Source organism: Gymnogyps californianus, chromosome 28 (assembly GCF_018139145.2).
Source record: "Gymnogyps californianus isolate 813 chromosome 28, ASM1813914v2, whole genome shotgun sequence".
Classification (NCBI taxonomy): domain Eukaryota; kingdom Metazoa; phylum Chordata; class Aves; order Accipitriformes; family Cathartidae; genus Gymnogyps; species Gymnogyps californianus.
The window spans coordinates 5,080,828-5,107,538 of record NC_059498.1 but is presented as its reverse complement, the minus strand read 5'-3'; the positions used below and the strand labels follow the sequence as shown (position 1 = coordinate 5,107,538).

Genomic DNA, 26,711 nt, shown 5'->3' with positions numbered 1-26,711 from the left:
GTTTTGGGCGAGGAGAGACCGAGGCTGAGCCCTCCCCACTCAAACTGCCTTCGCACCTCCGGGAGCAGCCGCTCCGGGAGCTGATCCGCCTGGGAACGCCGATGGCCATGAAAGCAGAGCGATGCTCGCAGCCTCTTTATACAGATAGTAAAAAGGTTTAAACAAAAGCTGCTAAGTAAATAATAAAAGCCAAAAAAGACTGGAGGGAATTTTTGCCCTGATAGGAACTGCTCCCCCTTCTCCCCCTAGCCCCCCAGCTTCGCCCAAACCTCCCTGCCAGGGGGTTATTTCCCCAGGCAACGTCTTGGAAGTCTGCGCTGCACCAGATTTGCTCCCCGGGGCCTTTGAATGGAGGTTTTATGAGGGCTAATAAATATCGAGAGCGTAGCTATTTAAAACGCCACTTGCCAGCGCCTCGCAGGGGGGGAGCGGGGCCGCAGGGGGGGATTTGGGGGTTCTCACTGTGAGGGGTTGGCAGCATCTCCCCTGGCCACATCGTGGGTCCGGCTCAGCCACAGAGCGTTACGGCATGGGCGCAGGCACTGTGGGGGATGACCTGTGGTACAGAGCCCCAAAGATGAAGCAGCATGGGAGCAGACAGACTAACAGCCGTGCCGCCAGCTCCCCGACCTGCACCCTTCGGCCTTGGCACCGTTTCCCTACCCTGGATATCCCACAGAAACCTCCCACGAGCAGAAGACGCAGGAGAGCAACCCACGGCCCAGAAGCTGCCTTTGACCCAGGGTAACCTGCAGAAAGCATCAGCACAAGTTTTCCGAGAGCTGGCTGGCTAAACAACAGTGGCAGACAGAAAACCAGCCGAGGGGGATATCAGAAAACGAGAGCAGGGAACAGCCGCCACGTTTTGGGCAAGTTGCTTATGCGGAATAATCCAGCCAAGCGCTCAAGCCGCAGAGACAGGACCTGACACAGTGGATCACATTCCCATCCTCAGCAAAGACCTCTAGCCAAAACCGACTGAAAGCTCTGAATTTGTGGGTTTGGGTAGAGGGCGACGGGTTTTTTTTGTTTTTAAATACATCTCTTAGAAAGAGAAAGGATGTCATGGGAAAAGCTGTTTTTCCAATGGAGTCCCCCGTTATCCCACCTGTGCAGCCTCAGGGACCTGGCTTGGATGAGGGATGCCACAACCCCGGAGGAGCCCGTCCCCACATGAGGACGGGGCTGGGGTCGGCTCCTGCCCACCAGGCACCAGCCGCCCCGACGGCATGCTCCGGTTACAGCGGGGCCGGGGCTGGAGGCCTCTCTGCCGAGGTCTCCTGCTCCCCGAGAGCCTTCGGGACTGCAACGCAAGGCCACGCCGGAGTGGGTAGGAGAAAGGGAGCGGGATACTCTGTAATTAGATCCCTGGGATGCTGATGTTTCAAATGCACCATCTATTTATTTTTTTATTCTGCCTATTGCAAACAAAGCAGGCAGGCACCCTGCTCGCCCTGTTCCCGGGAGGACTCGTCTGAAGAAGCCCATTAGTGCTCTGCGGTTTCTTTTCAAACTCAGCGACAGCAACCAGGGACCTCCAGAGCAGAACCACCCCCGGGGCCGGAGCCAGAGAGCTCATCCCCCTGGGACCACCACAGCCTGCAGCCTCCAAGGGCCAGGAATGCGCTGCACCATCAGCACGGATGCTCTGGCAGGACACCCAAGCACCTTCCCGGTGAAAACAAGTGTGGAAGCAGCCGCTCTTCCCCAGGAGCCTCCCAGGCAGCCCTTTGCTCCAGCGAAACCACTTGCGGAGAAGTTCAGAGCCAGGGCTCAAGCACCCCAACCTGACCAGTGGTTTTTCCAAGGGTTTTCCCGTTGGCTGTACAGCAAAGGGCAGGCTTTTGGCACCCCACGTGCCCTAGAAAACCCTGGTTCAGGGATGTAAGTGAAGTTGGGTGTGTGCACAAAACCAGATATTCCTCCTGAGCTGCCCTGAGCAGTTGTCTGCCTTAAGATCCCTCAGCAAGGGATGGACATGCCTCTTTCTTCCTGGGCGATGATTCAGCCCGTCTAAGATATAAACTGTCCCCGGAAGATTCCTGTCCCTCTCCATTGACTGGAATATGAGATTATTCATAGAAGCATCTTGGTCTGATGCCCAGGGTAGAGATGCAGCTTCCACAGCACACACCGAGCACGCAGCAACTTTGCCGCATAGAATCACAGAATATCTCAAGTTGGAAGGGACCCCTAAGGACCATCAAGTCCAACTCCCTGCTCCTTGTAGGACTACCTAAAACTAAATCATACGACCAAAAGTGTTGTCCAGGTGCTCCTTGCAGGTTCAAGGCTTGAAAGATCAGCCAGAGAGACCAAATCCAGGTTCATCTCCCCCCTCCTGGAGCTCTGCCTTCATCACTGGGTGCTCAGGGAGAGCACCCAGCAGCAGCTCTGCTGCTAACGGGGATCCGATCACCCAACAAGCACCCCTGAGATCGCAAGCGGGGGAAGCAGGATGCAGCCCAAGGAGCTCGTCACCTATACATGGATTTAACAGGGCAAAGCCTCCAGCAGCCAGGCTTTGCTGGAAGGGAAGCTCCAGCCCTGATTTCCTGGAAGGCTCCGGCTTTCTTCCAAGCATCCCTTTGCAGGAAACTTGCAATGGATGAATGAGCAAACGGGTGAATGAGGCTCCCTGCGAGGAAAGCTGCTCTGCCTCTCCAGATCTGGGTCATCTGGTCAAGGGGAGGTCTGAGAGCTGGTTGAATAACTCCGGTGCATCTTCCACCGTGCGGAAAGATAACAGCGATCCCACCCTGCTTCTCGGCTTGCTCTGGAGCAGGTTGCATGTGGGGAGAGAAGGGAGACAGCCAGCGCTGCTCGAGGCCATAAATTAACCTCAGGGTTTCCTAATGGGACCCTGATTTATCTCCTGCCTCTGTCTGAACTAATTGAGTTCATTCCACTCGGTGATTCATGCCATGGAAATGGGTTCCAGAGAAAATGGGACCTCAAGCGGCTTCAGCAAATCCCTCGCTTTATTAGCCAGGGAGCCGTAATGCTTTTAAAACAAGGAGATTTTCAAAAGCAGCAGCCAGCCCCCGGCCGATCAGTCACTGCCAGTGGCCGCAGCTCAGCTTTCAGCCGGGGCTGCCACGTCCAGCCCTTCCCCGGCCGGGGCTGCCAGCAGAACCCAGAGGGCAAAATAAGGGGGTTTGTGGCCCCCAGCCTGCTGGGGGTGGGCAGGAGGTGGCTTGGGGGCTCAGCCAGCCACCAGCACCCCCAGAGCGGTGGCAAATGGCTCCCCTGCCCCTTCCCATCCCAGGGGATGGGGAGGGAGGTGGGTGAAGGAAAAGCCACCCTGAGCTGCTCTTACCACCCTCTGATCAGCACAAGAAGTGAAATAGGGGCTTGGTTTAATTCCTTGCGTCTACACGCCGGGATGCTGGTCCCCAGCTCTGACCTACATCTCAGCCGAAAACCCAGCCCCCAAGCTCACCCCCTGCCCCGCACGCTGAGCATCACCCCCCCGCTCCTCTCCATCCCGCTGGCTGCGAGAGCGTTTCCCCAAACCTCCCAGCTTTCCCGTGCTCGGCTCAGCCAATTCCAACAGAAATTCAGCCAAAACCCCAAACCAAGGCAGGCGCAGGGACGGTAGCTCTCCCGGCCCCCGGCTCCCGTCCCGCACACACGTGCTTGTTTGTTGTGCTGTTTGTGCGCGGCCGAGCGGACACAGAGGAAGGCTTTTGGCGACAGGAACGGCAGATAATGGTTTGTTTGCTTTCAGCACCGTCTCGCGTGTCCCCGGGGAGTCTGAAGGCTCTGCCTCGCAGCCTGGGCATCCCGCCCTAGCTCCTCCAAAGCAGCGATGATGGGGCCATGCAGCTCTTGGAGACCTTGGAGCAAACCACCCGCGGTTTATAAAGACATTAAAGCCTCCTGCACCCACGTTTCCCTGTCCCACGGTGCCGGCAGAGCCCCTGCCAGCCCAGCACGGGACTTCTCCAGGTCACTAAACCTGGGTGCAGACCTTGAGGCGTTGAAGGGATCCACCTCCATGTGCATCCCGAGCTGTGGCCCCTTTTAAAGCATCCCAGGGCTGGGTGCCTTGACCTCGCCACATCCACCAAGCAAGCCGAGGAGATGCTCGCCCCAAAACAGGCACTGCTTCTCCCAGGTGGATTTTCTGCTCCCCCGCTTGCCCAGCCCGCTGTTGCAAACACCAGCTGCGTTTCCTTATTGCTGTCATATTATGGACCTCATTAAAACCCTTCTAGAAGCCAGAATAAAATTGCCTTTACCAATTTCCTCCTTGTCCTCACTGTTGTTTACTTACTTGGAGAATTCCAGCAGGTCTGAAAGGCCCGCTTCCCCGCGGAGACAGCACGGCTCATCCCAATCAGATTACCCTTATCCAATTGATCTTCATTTATCTGACCTTTATAAAGCTCTCACCTGATTTCCAGAGCACAAGACGTTTGCAACGTACAGTTTCCTTCCTTTCCCTCCTTGGCTCTGCTCTATACGGGCAGCCGACTCCCCAGCAAACAGCCACTAAACCTGCCATAACCCACTGGGAAACCATTAATTAAAAAAACCCCAAACACTATAATCGAGTCGATTGAACTGAAGGGGCAGGAGCTGGGCTGGGTACAGGCAGGGCAAGGTGTCGGGGGGGACAGAGCTGCAGGCACCACGCGCACGGGGCACGTATGGATGCTATGCGTGCAGCGGTGCGGGGTTAGCAGAAGTCAGTGCACGAAGCCCAGCGGCTCCCACCTGAAATGGGAGAGCTGGGCAGCTCCCGGCCCCGCTCTCAGCCCGCTCCTGCAGATGCTCGGCTTTGTTGCGAGGGCTGGCGGCTGGCTGATTTGCATAGGGAATGAAGGCAGCAATTAGTTTACCTCATCATCTCAGCAGACTGGGAAATTAGCTCCCTTCTGATTCAATCACAGTTGCTGGGAAGAGGCTCTGGGACACAGGGAGGGGGGGGGGGGGAGGCGGCTGTCGCACCCAGCACCCGCTCCAGAGCCACGCCAGGCTCAGCCTAATGGGGACGAGAGCCGCCAGTCCAGTCAGCCCAGTCTCACGCCAGCACGCTGCACTCAGCCGCTGCAGCTCAGCCTTCGGCATGTGCCTTCCTCCTCTCCAGGCTCATTTCTGCCAGATCCCAGACGGATGAAATACGGGAAGCCGCACAAATACGCACCCGCTTTGCCTGTGGAAGAAGCCAGCCCCAGCCCCAGTTTGGCATTTCCCCAGGGACGACGGCTCCTGCTTCACCCTCCTCCAGGGGCAGGGAATTCCCCAAGGGACAGCAGATATGTTTGCCCCCATCTTTCACCCCCAGCCCGCTCCCTACCTTGGCACAGAGCAGTAATTCTCCTTGAAGATTTATTCCCTGCAGGAATATTAATGAGCCTGGAAGGCACAGAGAAGCCCCTCTCCCCGTTATGCTCCCGGGAACTTCACCTTGACGAGCACTTCACTACAAGGCGCTGATCAGAGCCACTCTCCTGCAGGGAGATGGATGGAAATGCATTTCTCCCAACCACATCGCTGCTGGTTAATGCATCCAGCCGAGCTCCGGGAAGGACCCACCACAGCACTGAGGCTCCAACCTTCACCACTTTCAAAAGGGTAGAGTGAGGAACTTGTGGGTTTTCTGGAACAACATCCCAATAACACTCGGAAAAGTTTTGCTTTTATATCGGGTGCAATGCCTTTGCCCTCCCAGCATCATCTCCTGTCTCCCATCTGCCTTAAAAGTCCTTAATTCGGTTGAGCTGGGCTCAAACCCTGCAGGGCTTCCCATCTCTGGGCTTGCCTGACCATTGCTGGGGTCATCAGCTCAGGCTGTGAAGGTCCCCAGCATCCTCCCAAACATGAGATTTTTGGAAAAATGGGAAATTTGTGGAAAAAGTAAGGGGAGGGGTCTCTATCCAGTGATGCAAAGGCTAAAACCCCAGGTTGTCCCCAAACTAGTCTCCTGGGGATGGCAGAGGAGAGGTGGAAGGAAGCGTTTGAGGTCTGGCCAGAGCAACATGTGGGGCTGCAGTGGGGAGTCACGGCTCTGCTGCCCCCCAAGCTGACTCCCCCATGGCTCTCTGGGCAGAAACCCCCAATTTCCCACCTCTCCTCGCAGCCCTGCGATGGCACCTGATCTTCAGCCCCTCTCCACCCTCCCCAGGAGGTTTCCTGCCCTGCTTTTGTGCATAGATGCGCAGAGGAGGAGATGAAAAGGAGAGGATGCTGCAGCCGGGGCGCTGGAAGCAGTTGCCATAGGGACAGTATCTGTGAGCGACAGCTTGGGCTTCATTTGCAATCCTGGCCTCCTCTCCTTCCCTTTTCTCCCTTTCGGGATCTCTGCGAGGAGCCCGATTCAGCAGCTCTGCCAGGGTCAAATCCCCGCCCTGTGCTGGGGGAGCATCGGGTGGGTGCGGGAGGAAAGCGCTGGATGCCGGAGAGCATCATGCCGGATGGATGGATGGATGGATGGGGTCTGCCTGGGCGAGCATGGACTGGAGCGGGGAGGAGGGAAACGTGGCCAGACAGCTCCCAAAAAGCCGTATCCCTTGATGAAAGCGAAGGTTTGGGCTGTAGAGACCCAGTGGTCAGAGCTGCACTGACCCCTCCTCGCCCCACAGGGTAGAAGAGCATCCCCTGACCCAGCCCAGGCAGGGAAAGCCCAAAGTCACCCCAAATCCCCAGGGGAGAGGCGCAGGCAGCACCTTTTGCCCTCGCTGAGGGCGACGGGAAAGGGCCATCCATCAGGGAGACGGGGCTGGAGGAACCACATGGCGATCTGAGGAACGGGGCCGTCGGGGGTCACTCGAGACCCCCCTGTTAGCTGACATCATCGGCGGCATTATTATCCCAAGAAAATGAAGGCGGCTCCCTGGCTCTCTTTGTTTCCCCCTAAGTGCTCCAAAATATTTTGCATTTTAATCAAAAGCAGAGGAGCCCCCTGACGCCGCGGGTACCCCGCTCTCTCCTTCCACTCTCGCGGGCTGTGTAATTTAGGTGTGTAAAAAGGAGAATATAGGATTATATTTGCGCTCTCTCTGCTCAGGTTTTCCCGCATCCATGAGAGCAGGGCACCGTCCGGCACCAAAGGGCTTTAGCTGCTGGGATGGACAGTCACTGCGAGGAGAGGTCCGAGTTCATTAGGAAGCTGTGATCTGGTCGAGTTTATTACCCCGTTTATTACCTGGCTTTGAGGAAATCTCGGAGAAAAGGCTTCATTCGGCCCCGGGAGGAGGGATTCATCATTTCCCTTTTCTGAGCAGGGAAGGGGTGCTGGGTTGGGCTGGGCTGGATGGTGTCGGGGGGCACCGGGGTCTCCGTGAGGGTGGGATAGAAGAAGGTGTGGAAAGGGCATTTCATTCGCTCTGGTCCCGCTCAGCGGCCGATGATTTCACCAGCGACTTCAGCGAGGGCAAAACCGAGCAGGGGCCTCGGGGGACGCCCGGGGAGAAGGAAAATAAATGGGGCTGGAGCGTCGCAGCTGTTCTGCACATCCCCGGCAGATTACAACCATCAGGCTGGCTCACCCCCTTGCCCCGGCGCTGCCGGAGCTGCTCTTCCCTGGACCAGCCTCATAGAAACCTCGTCATGCTCCAGGAAGGGGCTCGGACCCCCCTCCCCAGCCCCTGCCCCTTTCTTCCTGCCCCGAACCAGCCACCCCCCGCTTTGCTCGCTGCCAGAAATGCCTGGAAGGGGGAAATGAAGGTGATTTAAAGACCTGCAACCTTTAGGGCCGGTACCCGGGGGAGGCAGGATGAGTGATGGGCAGCGGGGCGGTCGCAGCAATGGATCTTGCTGTCGGAAGAGAGCTGGGATGGGGGCCGAGCCACGGGAAGCGGCCGGTGCAAACGCGCAGGTGGCTGTGGTGGGACGGGGGCCGATGCATTCATGGCTCTGGTAGCAAAGATTTCGGGGAGCAAAGAAGGGAATCTCATCCCCAAATGGGAGCCTCGGCTGTTTCCCGACAGCCGGGAGCAGGCGGGAGCGGGGCAAAGCTTTGCTGCCTGGGTGCTCGCTGGGTTTTCTGAAGTTTGGCTGGGCAGGAGCGCAGACGCCCTGCGGATGGTTGCCCAGCTCCAGCAAAGCTGAGCTATCTCCCAGGGCTGTGTTGGTTAGCTGGGATGGTTGGATGTCCCCATCCTCATGGCAACCTGCCGATGCGCCCATACGGAGCCTGAAAAGAGCCCTGGGACCAGCAGAGCAGAAAACGCCCTGATCTGCAAACTGACATTTCCAGTTTCACCAATTAATAGAGACCCAGTATCTCTGAGCACTTGGCAAATAACCGGCTTATCTTTCCAGATATCGGTGAGAGAGGCAGGGATCAGCTTCCCTGCTTTACACATGGGGAAGCTGAGACATGGCAGAGTTAGCAGGCGATATTTCTAGCACAACCACTAATATCATCCCTGCTTGGTGCGGGCCAGATGCTGGAGAAGGGAAGAGGGAGGCAAAAAACCCCGCTGGATCTTGTCTGAGCTACGCACACTCTGAAAACCAGTTGGAAAAGCATCCCACAGTTGGACCAGATGATTGTTGTAGGTCCCTTCCAACGGAAATATTCTATTCTATTCTATTCTATTCTATTCTATTCTATTCTATTCTATTCTATTCTACAACTGGCTAAGCATTTGAAGCAATTAAAATAAATGTCCACTCCAAAAATAAAAATGAAACCAGCAAAAAGCCCAGCTATGAGGCAAGGAAAAAAATACCCCCCCGCAGTCCTGCTTCAGCCCGCACCGCCTGCCTTGCTCTGTCCTTATTGATGCCACGACGGATTTGACATTCATTTCCTCCTAACAGCAGAATTCTTGATCCATCAGCAACAAAACTGAATCAATCAGTTCCCAAAAGCCGAGCTGGTGAGAAGAAAGCCAGCCCTGCCCCTGGCACGTGGAATCAATCAATACCTTAAGCAGAAAAATATTGATAATGTTGCTGCCGTGGACATATTTATGTCCTTTATTATATGTGCCACGAGGAGCGATTTTCTCCCTCCTGCCTGGCCCTGCCAGTGTTATTTTAAATTGTACCAAATTCTGCTTCTTTCTCAGGGAGGGAAACCGTGGTCTATTTTTACTGTCTCAGGATTTTGCCGTGGCTCCATCCCGAGGAGGGATCGAGTTTCCCTAACATCGTGGTCTCTGCTCGCTGGAGATTCCTTCGGTCGGTCCTTATAAGGAACCAGAGATTCATCTCAGCCGCTACCATGCATCCCCCCTGCTGCAGTCCGGGTGATGGATCACGCTGGAAAGACAGTTAAAGAAAGAAAAAAGGAAAGGGAGGGAGGCTGGGAGCCGTCAGGCTGGGGATTAGCAAGTGAAAAAGCGGAGGGGGATGGAGAAAGGCATTAGGAGAAATTACAGGCATGGAAATCAAGGAGTATAATCGAAACCAGATTGGGACACTTTGATAGTAATGGAAATCAGGTTTTTTGTGAATTTGGGGAATGCTGGATCCCTCCTACCCCGGAGCTGTGCTTTTGGGGTGCTTTGAGTCTTCCCCCGGTAGGTGCCCAGCAGCGATTTCGGGCCACATCCACACCTCAAGGGTATCTGGGGACCAAAACCCAAATGAAATCTCTGCTCAGGAGCCCCCAAACAGCACCGGGGTGGCCCCGCGGCCCCAGTCCACGTAGTGCCTGGCCACATGCCCCGCGTGTCCCCGAGCCCTTCAGTCCGCCCCACTGCCATGCACATCCCCAGCGCTGACGATTCAGCCTTCCCCGATCCACCTGCACCGGCATCGCCGACACCGGCAGGCTGCGTCCGTCCCGGTACGTACAAAGGGCCGGGGTTGCGGTTTGATCCCGGCCCAGCCTGCGCTGGAAAGGTGTCATCTCCCACGCCGAGCCAGGAGGGCAACATCTGAACCGTCTGGTTTGGATGCCGTGGTCCGTCCGATCCCTGTCCCCATGGGAATAACTGAGCCCCCATCCCCATGGGAATAACTCCCCGCAGAGCACGGATGCTGATTTTTCAGAGCACTCCCTATTTTTCGCAGGCTGCATCCAAAGCACAGCGCAGATGGGATGAGCAGGCGCAAGGCTTGAGTAAGGGAAAAGGGGGAGGTATTAATGGCGGTCCCTCCCCGGCTGCCTAAATCAGGAGAGCAGTTTTCCCCTGAATAGTAAAACTCTGCCGTGGGCGTATGAGCCCGGAGCTGCCTGGCGTTTACTACGCTTCAGCCGGGGAGGATGCTCGGCAGTTTTTAAATTGCGGTTCGAGATGGAGCTGATCTTCCCATCCCTCCGTCACGGAGAACAAATGGGTGGTTTTGGAGCTGGCAGAGGCGCGGAGCAGAGGACGGGAGCGAAGAGCACGCCTGTGCGCCTGCTGCACGAGAGCCGACCTTGGCCTCCATCCCTAAAAGCTTTTAAGTGCCTAAATCCCATCGATTGGAAGGAGAACCAGAGGCCCAAGGACTGCGGGAGCCCTCGGCTTCCTGCTCTCTAGACGCAGGCTTGGCTCTTGCCAAGTGGCCCAAGGTGCAAATTTCTCAGCGAAGCTGGCCTAGAGAGTTCGAAACAAAATGATTTTTTCTCCTCTTTTTCCTTTTTCCATTGAAAAAAACATCATGAATTTTCTAAAAGGTGCCTTATTGCCACAAATTCCTCTCCACCCCGCAGAGACTGTCCATCGAGGAAAGCTCCGATGGCGCCCAGCGAAGCGAAGCCCCTCGCTGAAGTCAGCAGCGATAACCCCAGAGCCTGATTTCCACCCCAAATTTCCTCCATTTCCCCCTCAAAAGGGACTTTTCCCAGCACAACATGGGCAGTGCTGGGTCCCCCTCGCCTCCCCCCGGAGCAGCCGGGCTCTGCCACGTACGAGGACCCATCCCCTGCTCCGAAAACGGTCCTAGCCCACCGTCACAGGGGCCCTTTCGCTCCCCCCGGGCTTTTCCTTGCAGCCCTTTATTTATGCTCTCAGCCCTGGCTGTGAACAGCCGGGATAATATTTTCCCAATGTGTATTATTTATTCATCGTTATTTATAACTTACCATTACTGTGTTACTGTCTTTGTCGGGAAAGTAATTACCTATGCTTTTTAGTAAAATCAATAAAAAGTTTGAAGGCAGGAGCTCGCACCGAGTGTTTAACTTCTGCCGTTTCTGGGGGCTCTGACGAGTCCTCACGGGTGGTAGGAGAGGGGGAAAGCATCGCCCGGGTTTGCTCGGACACCTCTGGCCTTTGGAAGTGGCTGGGGGAAGACCTTGATAAGCCTGAAGAAAGATAACGAGGGGGAGAGACGGTCACTCCAAGGATGCTGCGTGCTCTGTCCTTGAGAGGGACTTAATGCAATATTTCACCAAGCTGTAATTGGGCTTTTGCTAATTAAACCTTCCCTTTTCGGGGGTGAGGAGGCACGCCGGCGCACGGCCGTCTCTCTCCCAGGCAGCGATGCTGCCGGGGTGCTGGCAGCCAAGCAGCCGGGAGCCCCACGCTGCCCCTCTGGCAGGGAACCCCCCCATGTGTGACCCCCCCACCCAGCCTGAAGGGAGGTCGGGAGCCAACAAGAAAACCAGAAGCTCTTTTTCTTATTACAAATGGGCAGCTTGCAGCCAAACCACTCCCCAACCTGCTCTCGGCAAGGCAAATCCAGCTCTGCCGGCAGCCAGCGCTGTGCCAGCCCCTGTGGCATCGTCCCACCGTGGCAGAGAGGGACCAGAGGCATCGCTGAGACCCAATTTTGGGCCCCCTCGATGGCCACGAGCCACCCTGGGAGCGTGACTAGCCACACTCTGGCACACGGAGCCGATTGCAGGTGGATGTAGCTTTTGGTTGACCTTAGGGGTTGCAATACAGCAGAGAGTGCCGTCTTCCACCGGCAGCCTAAAGGATGCTCCCCCAGCAAATAAACCCCTGGAGCCTTTGGTTTTAATTCTGAGAGGTGACAGCAGACTTTTAAGAGGCTCTTTGTCATCTCATGGAGCCAGGAAAGGGCCACAACCTTTTTGGGACAGGAAAAAACAAAGCATGCGGGGGATTTAATGAAAAGCGCTAGCGAGTCCCTTCACCAAAGGAGCCGCGGAGGGTTAGGATGGAAGCAGAAGTTTTCACTTACCTTCGCTGGCTGCCGGCCCAGCCTCGTGCAGATGCAGCCCAGCTGAGCGGCCGTCTCTGTCTGCCAAACTCAGCTTTCCATCACCGGTACTGGTTTTTTCCTGGGGTGACTCCCGCGGTGGCATCAGGCTGTTGTGCAGCACCCGTGCTCGGGATGGTGGCAGGGAGGGAGGCTCGGGGCCCGCTTGTCCCAAGCCCTGCATCCCCGGCAAGTGCATCCCGTGGTGGAAGGCCACAGCCCAAAAACCTGCGGGGTGGAGGGATTTATCAAAGGGGCCAAGGAAAGCAGCTGGGTTCGCCGCTTGCTGTGGCGAAGCGGCAAAGACAAATTAATTGCGGGAGACTCGGGCGGCTCCCCCCGCTGTGCCCAGCCCCGCCATATGTCTGCAGGCAGCTTTGCCCCGTTTCCATTCATCAGTGCGTTAAAAAGAGAGCGGCATGCTTGGCTTATCGTTTCCCTCCCTGCCCATCCGATCTGCGGGTGGGCATCCCACGCCCCACGGCCCCGGGCGCATCCTGCCCCGTCCCCACCTGGCCCTGGCACGGCTTTCTGGCCGGCAAACCCGTCGCCATGTGGTTCACACATGTGTTCCTGCGTCTCCGTGCCGGAGAACAAACGGCAGCTTTGGCTTCGGTTTAATCTTATTGAAAGGCAAGGCTGCGAACGAGGGACTTTCCTTAAAGCCTTTCCCGGCTGCCCAGCGGAGCAGCGCGAGCTGGCCGGGAGCAGCCAACCTCATGCGCCTCGGGAGGTCGATAGTTTGCTTTTCAAGAGGAAATCCAGCTGAGCTACGCTCAGCCTCGGGTGCTTTGCTGCCCGGAGGGGAAGATGTGACTCAAGGGAAGAGCCTGCGGGGCCGTCGGGAGCTGGGGGGCTCGAATGGCCGCAGTGGTGGGAAAGGCTGGACCTGAGCATTGCCATGGGGAACCCCAAAAGCACCTGCAGAGCCCGGAGGAGAGAGGAAACGCCTGGCGTTGGCAGGACACGAGGCCAAATCTACTGTGCAGTGGACAAAGCCGGAGAGTCAAGGCGTCTCTCCTCCGTCCCGGTTGCAGAAGCCACCCCGGGGACCAGCGACAGTGTTTCCAGCTACCCTCCCTTACCAACGCCACCAGAAAGCCCACTTCATTTTTCCTGTGAGCCCCACAAAGAGCATTTCTGGTGCTGACACACCAAGGTGGGCGCCTCAGCGGGACGAGGGACAGGCCCTGACATTTCCAGCTTCCATCACTTGGGGGGTCTGGGCTGGGCAGGACGCCAGGCAGAGTTGTCCTGCGAGAAGCTGGAAGCGCCGGGGCAGAGGAGAGCGGCACACGGGGAACGAGGAGCTTTTTAGGAACTGAAGGACATCAATATGGGGGGTTTTTGTTACTGCCAAGGGTTGATTTACAAAGAGGAGCAGGCAGCTTTGGACACCGCAGCATCACCTGTGTGCTCCCCGCTGGGGGCTTCTCTGTGTCACCCGGATGGCTGTGAGGGACCTTGGGGTCTGGGTCCTGGGGGTGTCACCAATCCAGGCACCCGTGGGATGTTGTCCCTTGTCCCATGCCGCCAGAGGAGGTCTGGTCACCCCATTCCAGCCACGGCCGCTGACCTGCCCGGAGCCTCCACCAAGGCTGCAATATCATTAACAAACCCATCACGGGGACGGTGACTGGTGGAGGGCTGGAGCGAGGCGTGCAGGGACAGACGGACGGATGAATGGACGTGGGCGTTTGAGGGGATGGAGAGAGATGGATGGATGGATGGATGGACAGCAGAGGAGGGTGCGTGAAGACGGATGGATGGGCGTGAATAATTGAGGGGCTGGAGAGAGCTGGCTGGACAGAGACCGAGCGCACCCCAAAAGCACTTCGTGGGAGGGCGGCGGGGGCTGAGGGGGACCCGGGGGGGGGGGGGCCGGGCTTTGTGTGCCGGCGAAGGAGGGTGCTGGCTCGGCCGCTCACCGTGATGCTCCGGGGGCGGAGAGGAGGAGGAGGAGGAGGAGGAGGAGGAGGAGGAGGGACTTGCAGCCCTTTTCTGGCTGCCGCCGAGGCGGCGGGCGGCAGAGGGAGGGCAGCCCGGCCGCGCACCGGCTCTCGGGGGGGGGGTGACCGGCCCCGCTGACCCCGCGCACCATGGCCGGGCTCCTGCCGCTGCTCCTGCTCCTGCTGCCGGCGGTGAGTGCGGGCCCGGCCGGGGCGTGCGGGGCTGCAGCATCCCGGGGGGGAGCGGGCGGGGAGCGCAGAGGGTCCCCGGGGTACCGGATCCCGGAGACACCAGGCGGGGGTGGGATGGAGGGTCCCGGGGGTAGCGGGATGGAGAGTCCCGGAGGCACCACACAGGGGTATTTGGAGGGTCCCGAGGGTCCCAGGCTGGTACCACGGAGGGTCCACATGTACCGGGATGGAGAGCCCTGAGGGTACGGGGCAGGAGGTCCCGGGGGTACGAGGCAGGCAGGTGCGGGGGGCTGGAGGGTCCTGGAGGCACCGGGCAGCAGGGCTGGAGGGGGGGCAGCCGGGTGGGGGGCCGGGGGTGGCAGGCAGAGCACTTCTGGGTGCGGAGGGAGGGGGCCCAGGGAGGTGGGTGCTGATGGGGGACCCACAGGGATGGCTTGTGCAGCCCCCCGATCCCGCTGCACCGAGCTCTGTCATCCCTTTTACCCAGGAAAAAGGATGACAGAGCCCTCAGTCGGGGGGGGGGGGGGGGGGGGGGGGGGGGGGGGGGGGGGGGAGAAGAAGCCGCCCACACCCAGTGCCCTCATCTCCTGCCATCCCACATCCCCAAAAATCTCCCTTAGACCTTCCCAGCTCCAAACTCGCTGCCCAGAGCGAAGGGCGAGAACCTCTTCCCCCCGATGTGAGCCCCGGGACGGGCACAAACCTCAGCGTGTGCCGGAGACAAAACTTCAGGACACGGCGGGGGGGCCAGGAGAGAGGGAAACGCCCGGAGCAGGGCAGCCGGGTGGGCACACGGGGATGGACCCACCTACCTGGGGCAGAAACAGGGCTTTTGTTGGGGGAGGATTTGACGGGGGTCCCAGAGGTTTCGTTAGGCAGCAGGACACCTTTCGGGCAGGATATTAAAGCTGGTGCTTCAGCGGTTTCGTGCGGAGACTGAGGAGGAGAGCCGTGTTTGCTGCTCCGTGCCAGAGGGTCTCCTCCCGCGTACACCCATGGTACCGGGCACGGGACCAGGCTGGCCAAGCTCCCCGGGGATGCTCGCAGCGGCGGGTGGGTGGCAGGAAAGACAAGAGCTGTCCCAGCCATATGGATTCAAATTATTTCACCCCAGGGAATTACCCGCCTCGGGCAGCCTCCCGCCTGCTGCAGCGGGGCCGGGCTTCGGTGTCCCCCGAATCTCCGCAGCCACCTCCCCGGGTCAGGGCTGGGTCCAGCCGTCGCCAGCCGGGGCACCCACTGCCTTGGGGCTGGCTCTGCCCCCCAGGATTACACCTGCCGAGCCAGGGGGGCTGGGGGGTGTGCATGGGGGGAGCCGGGCTGCTCCGCTGAGCCTTCACCCAGGCAGGTCCAGATGTGCACCCACCGCTGTGGCCACAGCCCTGGGGCCACCCCAAACCCTGGGCACCCCCTGTTCCTTGCTTTTTACCTGTGCTGCTTGGCCGGTAGCTCTGCGTGGGAAGAGGCAGAGCCCTCCCCGTCCTGCCGTGCTGAGGGTTGGCCGGACCCACAGACCTGAGACGTGGCTTTCTCTGTTGCCCAAAGTTTGGGGATTGCTCAGAGCCAGGGGTTTGGCCTTTCCTAGACAGGGTGCTTCGCCAAGAAAGGCAGAGCCCGTCTGTCAGGCTCATGGGCAGTTTGGATCCAGGCTTGCCGCTGGGCCCATCTCCAGCTGTAGCATCCCCTCCCTTCCCCGCTCCAGTGCGAAGCGATTTTCTGTGCCAGGGCTCTGGAGCTAATGGTGCCGTGCCGAACTCCCGCTTCGCGTAGCTCCCTCCGAGGCCATCTCCTCAACTGGCGGCATCTGCTAGGACACAAAAACCCACCGACACGACTCAGAAAGCAATTAAAAGCTTACAGAGGTGTTGCTCGCACCCTCTGTCCGTGCCCCCCTCCTTGGTCCAGCTGTCAAAATGCTTTATGGTGTTAATACCTGTGGCTTTGTCAACAGGAGTTGTGTTAATAACATGCACATTTCAGTGGGCTAATGCAGACCATGTGCCCCTCTTATAAGTGTGTTAATCTTTATGGGGGTTTCAGCGCTCGAGACGCAGAACTGAAAGGGAAACGCAGGCAGAGCAGGGGGGTGCAGCACCTGGGACTGGAAGTTGCATTTTCTACAGCATTTAGGAGCACGGAGGGGGGGGAGACCTGGCAGGGGGGAGGCATCGGCTGCTCCTGGCAGCCCTACGGGGAGGGGACATGTGGCCAGGGGGGGTCTCTGGGGTCAGCTGCTGGGGGTCTGGGTGTCACAGGGAGGAAGCGGCGTGGCCAGGTCCCATCCCCATGGGTGCACGGAGCTGCTCGCAGCTGCCTGCGGCGTGGGAGAGCTGGCCGCTGCCGGCCCCAGCTGCGCTGCCCCAGCCTTCCCAGCACTATTTATAGCCAGGCACGTTCGGCTGCTCCCCCAGCCCCGCTCACGGCTGCTGCTGCGCGCTGCTGCCACAGCCATGGGGAGGTGGGAGGGGGGCAAACCCCTGCCCGAGCAGGGGAGATGCTCTGCAAGTCAGGGCTGCAGGGGATGAAGCAGGGGGGTGAGCTCCAGCCAGCTTTGCTGCAAAGCCCCGCGAGCCGGATCTGTCCCCCAGGAGAGGCGTGCAGCCAGCCCGCCGCAAAGCGAGCCCCTTCCTTACCCCCAAAACCATTTCCCAGCTATCATTTGGGGGTGCTAGGAAGCTCCCCCCACCTTCCCCAAGCCCTCCTGCTTACCCAGCTGGGGCCCAGCACCGGAACGGGCTGCCAGCCTGGGCTGGCGAAGCAGTGCCAGGGAGGAGAGCACATGCTTTCAAGCGCAGGGTAATTGGAGCACTTTGTCATTCAGATGCCTATAATTGGCGCTGCATTGTCTCAGCCGGGCCGGATGCTGTCGGATGATGCACAGCGAGTTCATAACGCCGCATTGTGCAAGGAGGCGGCCAACTGGCTGACGAGGCATCCAGATGCACGGGGAGGGGGGAAGCTCCTACAAGCCTTAGCTTGAGTTTCTTCCCCCCAAAAATCAGGCTTAGTTGGATGGCAAAGGGATGGTCCAACCCTGGAACACACCTGCCTGCGAGCAGAGGGAGCAAAAGGAGCCCTGGCAGAGCTCAGATCACCGCGAGCGTCTCAGCAGCCCTGCACCCAGGCGGAGATGCTTCCTGCACCGCACAGCCCAAGAGGTGTTTTGGGGAGCAGCCGTCCTGCAAATGCACCCCGCTCCCCAGGCTGCAAAGTGCTCGTGCAGGGTGGCTCTGACCCCGCCGCTCGTGGCATGTTTATTGCTTCCATATGTGACGACAGGTTTTATAAGCAGATACACTTACTTCCATTAGACAGTAACGTTGCTGAAGCTCTCGGTGCTCCTTTCAAAGTCTTCATGTCCATCGTGGGGTCCGATTTCTGATCCCCACGTGCAGCAAGAGCGCTGTGCAGAGCTGCCACCCAAGCTCTCCAAACCCTCCATCGCAGCAGGCAGGTCTCCCTGCTGCCAGCCTGTAGGCAGTGCCCTGCTGTCCCCCAGGGGTGGGAAGGGCTGAGCCCTTCAGGATGGCAAAGCATCCTTAGAGGAGACGGCTCAGATGAGAGACAAGAACAAACAATGCTGTAACCCTGCAGAAAAGCTCACATCTCCCCCCAGAACACCCACCAACCCCGACCATGGAGACACGGACTTCCCTGACCTCCCTCCAGCTGTAGAACTCGGCAGGGGCTTTCCCGATGAGTGAGTTTTGCGTAGGAAAGTCATTTCTTCCAAGATTTGTATTTAATATGTGAGCCCCCTTTAGCCCCGACACGGGACGTCCACCCCAGAGCAGGACCCGACCTGGATGCGATGCATTTCTCCGCCTGCCCTCGCAGGCAGGGTCCCACAACAAGGGTCACCTCCTGGCTCTGTTTTCTCTCCCAGGGACCCGCCTGGGGCTCCAAGGACAAGTGCTTCACCAAGATGTACACGACGAGCGGGGAGTGCTGCAAAGCCTGCAACCTGGGAGAGGGGGTGGTGCAGCCCTGCGGGGTCAACCAGACTGTCTGCGAGCCCTGCCTGGACAGTGAGTACCCGCTCCCCTCCGCAGAGCACCACAAAGGGGCTGCCATGGGGTCCCGGGGGGGGCTTCGGGGACCGTGAGCATTAGCAGGTACTCCAGTCTCCCCACGTGCATCCTCTTTGCCTCTTGGAAGTGCTGCGTGGGCACAATTTGTGTTGTTTGCTTCAATCTTTCTGTGCACAGCCCAACAGTCCCAGGCACGTCCCCTGCACAGATCAGCTCCACCCCGCACGCAGCTTTCCCAGGCCACCCATCTCTGCGCTGACGGCAGGGTTACTTCCAGCATTTCCCCAAAGCGTCTGCCCTGCAAATCCCAGCCACGGATGCAGCATCTCCCCCTGTTTTGGGACCCGTTGATACCAGGCACCTTTGCAGATCCCCCCTCCATCCCTGTTCGCCTCCCAATGGCTCCCTGGCTACTGGCTCGTGGCCAGCATTTGCCTCCGCAAAATTCCCCTCCCCACGCTGACTGCACGTTGGTCTCTGATCCAGCCACGGGGACGTCTCCCAGTGAGCCACTTGTATTTTTTTTTTTTTTTAAAAACCTTGTAAAGACTGCAAAATAAAAGCAAGTTTGAGAGGGGAGAAGCAAATCACGTAGGTCCCCAGGAGAGAGGGGAACAGTTTTCTCCTGGCCAACTCCAGGCGCGTTGCCTATGTCAAATGCTTCATAAACGTCGGTCGGAGATGTGTGCTGGAGACCTGCTTAAATGCTTACAGATGAAGTGGTCCAACTATTACTGTTTAAACAATGCCATGATAGGCATAAGCAATCTGCCCTTCAAATTTACTGCTGCAAACTCTTTGAAGGCCTAAGGACAAGTATTTGTAGGAAAAGCTGTGCCAGCCAAGCCCAGATTGCTCCAGGGATGTGATTTGAGAGGGGGAAGGGACAGAGCATGGCTGTGGGGGAGCAAAGAGGAGGCAAAGTCCAGGGCGGGGGAGAAGCCGTATAAGCAGAGCAGCACCGGCACGGAGCAGGGGATGGAGCAGTGTCAGGGCAGCGCTAAAAATACCTCTGCTTTCCTGCAAAATCAATGACCGGCGCTTACCCTCCCAGCGCCTGGCTGCAGGGGCTGAATCCCACCGGCTGCAACCTGGGGGCTGCTGTGCAGGATAACCCCATGGCGGCACAGCGGACTCGCTCCCTCCCGGGCTGCCACGGGCTCAGACCCACCTTGCTGCGAGGTGCCAGGGCACCCACTGTGCCGTCCATCCCCTTGAGCCCTTCCTGCAGGGAACCTGGCCGGGCTGTCAGGCTCCAGCTCCCAGGGCGTGCAGGGCTGTGAATCCAAAGGGTTGCTTTGCATTCCCGGAGATGCTCAGACAAGCCTGTTTCCCGTAACCCCCTGCACTTCTCGGCTGGCAGATGGCTCAGCTCCCTGATTTCTTTTTGGGAACTGGGGGGATGAAGGGACTTTCCATCCTCCCTGGAGGACATGGCGCTTATGGAGAGACCAGGACCGTGAGCTGGGTGGAGTGCTGGAAACTCATGCATCAGCCGGGCTGCAGGTGCAAGTGCTGCTGCCCTGGTTTGCCTCCCAGCTCCTCCTGCCCAGCCCCACATTGCCCCAGGCCAGGCATTTGCGTTTTTCCAGGGGGATTAACATCAGGCAGCAGTTCTGTTGGGTCAGGGAGCTGAGCTGGAAAGTACCAGGACAAAAGGATCTGGGCCCTTCCTCCATCCCTGCAGGGATGAGAGCAGCCAGGAGCAAATGCTGCAGCCCCAAGGCCTCCCAGCATCACACACAGACTGAGAGCAAAGCCCCAGGGCAGCGCTTTGTGTCCTGCTTAGCTTTGCTGCTGATGGACCTGCAAGGCTGAGTGCTCCTGGCCTCCAGGCAGCTGCCAGTCCCCCCTCTCCATTCCCCAGTTTCCCCCACAGCCCTTCATCTGCATCCCAGCAGCATGCAGCCCTGCTACACCTTGCTCGGGAATATCTACTGTGTGGGATTCCCCCTTACTTACCCAACTACACGGCAGTGTGATGTACACCCCAGGGCAGGATCAGGCCTCTATCACCCTGATAAGAAGCAGCACCAAGCAGGGAACCCAGCCCCCACCCACCTTAAAAAAGGGGGGGAGCAGCAGACAAGCTGGAGAGCCCCAGCCAGGGCAAAGCCCCCCCAAACCCTCCTGCTTTCTACCCCCAGCCCTGCCCCCGCTGCAGTCTTTCATTAATTCATTAACAGCAGCATGGACTAATCCCCAGAAGCTCGTCAGCTGGGTGCTGCTGGGTGGGGGGGCCTCATGGGTGCAGGTGCTGCAAGGGGGCAAACACTGCCCCAGCTCTCCTCTGAGCCCAGAGTGGGATTTCGGAGTGGGGAGAGAAGGAGACCTGCAAACCCCGTCGTCAGCCCTTGCTGGGATGGGGAGAGGGTCCTTTCGGACCTGGGCTCACGCCAGATCCCGCTGCCACGGGCGCTGGGCAGGTACAGGCAGCCCCGGTCCCGGCAAAGCACCCTGCCTGCCAAGCGTGAGCCGGCGGGGAGGAATGCGGGCACGGCCCTGGGCTGCCGAGATCCCCACCTCCACCCCGGGCTGCCTCCGAGCTCTCGCCTTGGATGTCTTCCCGATTCACCAGCCAAATTGTTTTGCAAAAATTCGCTACAACCAAAGCACCACCCCTGCCAAAGCCCGCAGGGGCCAGGGTCTGGAGGGGCCGGAGGAGACGGTCCCTGCATTAGCCCAAATGGCCACTTGCTTTTTTTTTTATCATAATTTTCTTTCTCTCCCCCCCTTGCCAGCCACCCCTGATTGCTGCCTCATGATTTATTTATCCCCCTCGCCAGCCTCCATCGCTGCGGGCGGGAGGGAGGGGGCCCTGTTTGAATCTCAGCTGTAATTGCTCAGCTCAGATACCTTGCTGCCACTGAAAATGTGCCCACTCAGCCGTATGCCTTTCCTGGCCACTTCCCTGCTCTAATGGTGCCTATCAATAATTCAGAATAATGCAAAGAATGAGCCCAGGTTAATAGGAACTGCGCATGCCGGCGGTCGACCCGGTGCTGCTCTGGCTCTGCTTGCTCGGCTGGGCAGCGGGGCAGGCAGCAGGGCAGGCAGCGGGGCAGGCAGCAAGGCAGGAGCTGCTTGCCCACCCCAGGGCAGAGCCGAGGTGGCGGCTTGGGGCCAGCAGCAGCAGAGCGGGTTCATCCCCAGGGTCCTGCAGTTCCAGGGAGGGCATGGGGCCAGCCCTGAGAGAGGAGCAGGACACCCAGACACAGACACAGGGCAGGGGGAGATGTTGGGGGGTGAAAATGTCACGGCTGTCGCTGCTCAGGGTTTGCTGCAGCTGAGCCATGGTGGGAAAATAACCACCGAGGCTGGGACGGCACCTCCATCCCGCTCCTCCTGCGCAGGCGATGCTAACTCTGCCCATCACTACGGTCTTGGGGCTCTTCCTTCCCTTCTATCTTGAAAGCAGCCAGAAAATTAAGCACCAGAACAGCTCTGCCCTGAGCCTGTCCGTGGCTCGGTCTGTCCTTGGCCACCCAGGGAGGATGGAGGCCACTGAGGGTGGGAATTGCCGTCTCCCACGATCATCCTTGGGAGACAGGCAGGTAACTAAAGATTAGCACGTGGCTGGATTGCTTTCCTGAGGAGCAGGGCTAGCGGAGGGATTGTGGTTGAGCTCCCTGACACCTTCTCCGTCAAAGAGGTTGGACTTTCCCCTGGTGTTTCGGATGAGGGAAGACGGGGTGTTGCGGCAGCGTGGGTCCGGGGGGATCAATGGGAGGCAGCCGACGCAGGGACAGCAGCTGTGCCCTCCAGGACGGGAGCTGACCCGTCTTCCCGGGCTAAAAATATCTTCAAACACCTTTGGGAGTGGGCAGGGGGAGGGAGGGGGCACGGAGGTGGCTTGCCGGGCTGCGGGAGGAGGATTGATTTCCCCGGCAGAGTCAGTCCTGCAGGATGAAACCGGAGAGCCAGAAGCCCCAGGGTCAGAGGAGAGTCAGCAATTAGTGTTGTAACCTCCTGTTCGCATCACGCCCCGCGTCGGGGACACGCGGCCAAGGAGGGGGGGCACAGGGTGGTGATGCCCTGAGGGACCCCCCAGGCAGGACGCGGAGAAGAAAGCATTTGGGATGCTGGGAAGCAGCGATGGCTGTAGGATGCCCGTGGGGACCATCCGGAGGTCGAAAATGGGGATGGTGCTCCGGCCAGGAGCAGGGATCCTTGCCCAGGGACGTGGGCACCGAGCGCTGGGATGGGCACGCTGAGGGCAGCATCCAGCCCTGGCCAGGCTGCAGGAGCTCAAAGGCTGGATCCCCACTGAGCTGGGAATTGCTGCAGAAAGGGTTAATGGGAAGTGGAGCCTGCAGGCTGGGGGATGCTCGGTGGTATTGGAGGGGTTCAGGGGGGGAACACCTCTCCCTCTGGCCCGGAGGAAGGGGAAAATGGTGAAAGGGGAGATGGTCCCAGCCAGCAGCCGCTGCACGAGCCCACCTCCTCGGCCCGACACCATTTGGTGATGGGACGAAGCCAGTGTCGGGGAGCAAAGTGGCCACGGGGACATGCATGCCATGCTGGGACCCTGCTCACCTCACCCTCTGTCCCCTGCCAGGCGTCACCTACTCTGACACGGTCAGCGCCACGGAGCCGTGCAAGCCCTGCACGCAGTGCGTGGGGCTGCAGAGCATGTCCGCGCCCTGCGTGGAGTCGGACGACGCCGTGTGCCGCTGCGCCTACGGCTACTACCAGGACGAGCCGAGCGGGAGCTGCAAGGAGTGCCGGGTGTGCGAGGTGGGCTTCGGCCTCATGTTCCCCTGCCAGGATTCGCAGGACACGGTCTGCGAGGAGTGTCCTGAGGGCACCTTCTCCAGTGAAGCCAACTTTGTGGACCCCTGCCTGCCCTGCACCACCTGCGAGGAGAACGAGGTGATGGTGAAGGAGTGCACGGCCATCTCGGATGCTGAATGCAGAGGTAACGCCGCCTTTTCCGGGGAGAGCCGTTGCGGAGGGGAGAGCGGGGTTCGCCAGGTCTCCTGTAGTGCTCCCTGCCTCAGTTTCCCTTTGCACCACAGCAATGGGGAGGCAGGGGCATGTCCCTGGGCTTGGAGGGGAGGACGCCGGTGTCCAGCTGAGAACCTCAACCCTCGAGCATTGCAGCGTGCAGCTTCCTACCAAGGCAGCGCTTGCCGCGAGCCCTTGTCTCCCTTGCAAATGCCCGGCCCCAGGGTCTGCCCAGCCCTTTCCAGGGGCTTCCTTGGCTGAGCTCCCGGCAGGACACTGCTGCGGGTGCAGGCACTCTGCCGGGTGGCTTTTGGTGTCCAGGAACAGCGAGCGGAGCCGAGAGGTTCACCAGTCTTGGATGCCATGCTCGCCACCGCCCAAGCCTTCATCAGGAAGGAACTTGGCAGCCGATGGGTTTCTGATGGGAATTTACTGCCCTGAAGAGCTGGGGAACAGCCAGCCCTGCAGCCCAAGAGGGTTCGGTGCCCAGGGGAAAGGGGAGAGCATCAGTCACCAGCAGCAGCCCCCCGCCGTGCCAGCCCGCACCCCACTGCCGTGCACAGCCCCCCAAGGAGCAGCAGGGCTGCTTCGGCTGGGGACACCCCGGTTGCTCCTTGGCAGCAGCAGCAGCGTGATTCCCTGCCCCGAGCCCGGCCGGGGAGAAAAGAGCTTTGTCCCAGCCGCCGCTGATTCACAGCGCGGGGGCAGCCAGCGCAGCTCCCTTGAAAGGGTCGAGTAAATGGAGCCATAAGTCAAGGAGCACAGGGCCAGCTTTGTTAGCCGGCAGCGGGGCCCCGCCGGAAACAGCCGTGACGGCCACCGAAGCGCCGCTCCGAAAGGGCAGCGGGGTCCGGCCGGGGGCCATGGCCGGGAGGGCCGGCAGGGCGAGATGCCAGCTCCGCGCCGTGGCACCCGCTCCATCCTCACCGGGCCGGCGGACGTGGCACAGCCCCGCAAGGCTCGCTGGCAGCGGGTGCAGGACAAGCCCCGGAGAGGGATATGGGGGGGCGGGTTGGGAGGGAGCCGGCACCCAGGGGAGGGGATGGGGCAGCCGCAGGTGAATGCGTTTCCCTGGGGCAAGACAAGACATATCCGCTCGCTCCATGGGACACACCTGGGTGCGGCGGGAATGGGGTCATTCCCAAACAGGGCCGGGCTGGTGGGGTGCACGGCTGCAGGCAGGGGCCAGGAAGGGGCAAATCCAGGCTCTGGTGCTGCTGGCAGCAGATGAGCCCGGCTCCGTGCGAGCTGCGGAGGCAGCTGGGTTGCCTTACGCAGGTCCCGGTGCAGATGTGCAGTGGATGAGAGGCGGCTGGGCCGCTTCCCTGGGCTTCGGTACCAGCGATGGGAGCCGGGGGCTCAGTCAGCAGCTTGCACGTGGTGGGAAGAGCTGCAGGACTCGAACAAACCCAGTGCTAGGAAAGAAGAGCTTACAAAGCCACGTCCATGTCCAGCCATGACCAGGCACCATCAGCCATTCGGGGCAGGGGACAGCTTCAGCTTGTCCTGGGGACCAGGGAGGCCGGTGCTGTCTGAGGCCAGGGGACGAGGTGGTTTGCAAGGACAAGTCTGGGCACAAGGGGATGGGGCAGAGCTGGCACCTCCCCAAGCCCCGCAGGCTTTGGAGGAAGATCCCTGCACAGACCGTTGTCCCTTCACCAATTGACCCACCACAGCCGGTTACAAGGCATGGCCGGCTGCGTGACTAATTATTCTCATTTGTTTTCCCCTCCCTCCTGGCAGACCTCCACCCTCGCTGGACAACACACACGCCATCCCTGGTGGGCTCCGACAGCCCCGAGCCCATCACCAGGGACCCCTTCAACACCGAAGTGATGCCCAGCACCCTGGCAGACACCGTCACCACCGTCATGGGCAGCTCGCAGCCCGTCGTGAGCCGCGGCACCGCCGACAACCTCATCCCCGTCTACTGCTCCATCCTGGCGGCTGTGGTGGTGGGGCTGGTGGCCTACATCGCTTTCAAAAGGTAAGAGGACCAAGGCAGCACCGTGGGGTCCTGGCAGAGGATTTGGGTAGTGGGAAACAGGCTGTCCCCCCCACCCTCGGAGGTCCCGCAGCCGGAGCTGTCACCAACAAGGGAGGGAAGAGGACCAGGCTGGGTGGGTAGGAGGCGGATTTCCAAAAATGCCTGAGAAATCAGGCAGTTGAGGGGTGAAAGAGGGAGGTGGCAGCAGGGTGGGGGAGCCCTCATCGCAAACTGCCCCCCTGCCCGGCCCCTGCTCGTTCCGGCACGCTGCGGGCAGCCGTCGCGACCGATCACGCTCAGCGGCTCATCCCTGGCGCGCTGGGTTTGCAGCTGGCCCCGGGCAAGCCAGGGCTGGCTCGGCGGCTCCCCGGGCACCCCGGACTGGAGGCACCCCGAGGGATGGGGGGGGGACGGGACCCACAGGCAGCCCCGGGACCCCTGCGTGCTCCGGCAGCGCAGCCACGTTTTTGCAGCAGATCCATGCAGAAGGGAGCCCTGCCCTGGTCCCTTGTAAAGCTCAGGAGCTCGGCACCCGCTCAGCAGCTGCAAACGCCGATTTAAACCGATCCGGCCGCCGTCCTGGAGAGGTTGAGGCTGCAGGAGAAACGCTTCTCCCTGGGAAAAGTGATCCCAAGAAAGGAGGACAAAGCAACAAACCTGCTCCCAGCCTGGGGGATGTCACCGCCGGCTGTCACCTCCCCGCTCTTCTCCCTGCAGGTGGAACAACTGCAAACAGAACAAGCAAGGGGCTAACAACCGCCCGGTGAACCAGACGCCTTCGCCGGAGGGGGAGAAGCTGCACAGCGACAGTGGCATCTCGGTGGACAGCCAGAGCCTGCACGACCAGCAGCCACCCAGCCAGAGCACCCAGGGGCCAGGTAGGGCGAACCGGGTGCTGCAGGGTGGGCAAGGGCACCTCGGGGATGGGCTTAACGCCGCTTCGCCCTTCCCAGTGCCCAAGGGAGATGGGAACCTCTACGCCAACCTGCCACCCAGCAAGCAGGAGGAGGTGGAGAAGCTGCTGGGCAGCTCCGCGGAGGAGACGTGGAGGCAGCTGGCCGGGGAGCTGGGCTACAAAGAGGACCTCATAGACTCCTTCACCCGGGAGGAATCGCCCGCCCGGGCTCTCCTGGCCGACTGGTCCTCCAAGGAGACAGCCACCCTCGACGCCCTGCTCGCCGCCCTGCGCAAGATCCAGCGCGGGGACATCGCCGAGAGCTTGTACAGCGAGTCCACCGCCACCTCCCCTGTCTGAAGGGTGGCCCGGGGTGGCCCCGCGGGGTCCCCTTCCCCCTTCACTCCCTCGCCTCTCCGCTCCCCGGCACCAAAAGCCCCGGAGGGGAGGGAGGGAAGGAAGCGGGGGCTCCCCGGGCCCCCCCAATTTACGGTCCTGTATGCACTGAGCTCCTGTTTTCGGTATCGCCCCCTCCCAACGCCGTCTCCCCCCGGCAGCCCGTAAGCAGTTCGGGTGCGGGGCTCAGTCCCGCTCAACGCCCAAAGCCCGTCTGCCGCCGGAGCATCTTCTGCAGCCCCGTGAGGCTGGACGGACGG

At 60.0% G+C, this 26,711-nt stretch overlaps 1 protein-coding gene across 1 annotated transcript; it reads left to right on the top strand.

The window, feature by feature from the left end:
- Nucleotides 1-14,151: 14,151 nt before the first annotated feature.
- NGFR (nerve growth factor receptor) lies at nucleotides 14,152-26,493 on the top strand. The gene is made up of 6 exons (XM_050911878.1): nucleotides 14,152-14,195; nucleotides 18,082-18,223; nucleotides 22,785-23,144; nucleotides 24,917-25,160; nucleotides 25,878-26,038; nucleotides 26,114-26,493. Exons 1-6 carry the CDS (start codon nucleotides 14,154-14,156, stop codon nucleotides 26,413-26,415), a joined length of 1,251 nt encoding a protein of 416 aa, XP_050767835.1. The 5' UTR covers nucleotides 14,152-14,153; the 3' UTR covers nucleotides 26,416-26,493.
- The last annotated feature ends 218 nt before the right edge of the window (nucleotides 26,494-26,711 follow it).

What these genes read in the sequence shown, in the direction of transcription:
- NGFR (XM_050911878.1), top strand. Translation starts at nt 14,154, where the DNA reads ATGGCCGGGCTCCTGCCGCTGCTCCTGCTCCTGCTGCCGGCG. An exon ending in GCCTACATCGCTTTCAAAAG is followed by an intron (nt 25,161 to 25,877) that starts GTAAGAGGACCA and finishes TTCTCCCTGCAG; the next exon opens with GTGGAACAACTGCAAACAGA. An exon ending in CCAGAGCACCCAGGGGCCAG is followed by an intron (nt 26,039 to 26,113) that starts GTAGGGCGAACC and finishes CGCCCTTCCCAG; the next exon opens with TGCCCAAGGGAGATGGGAAC.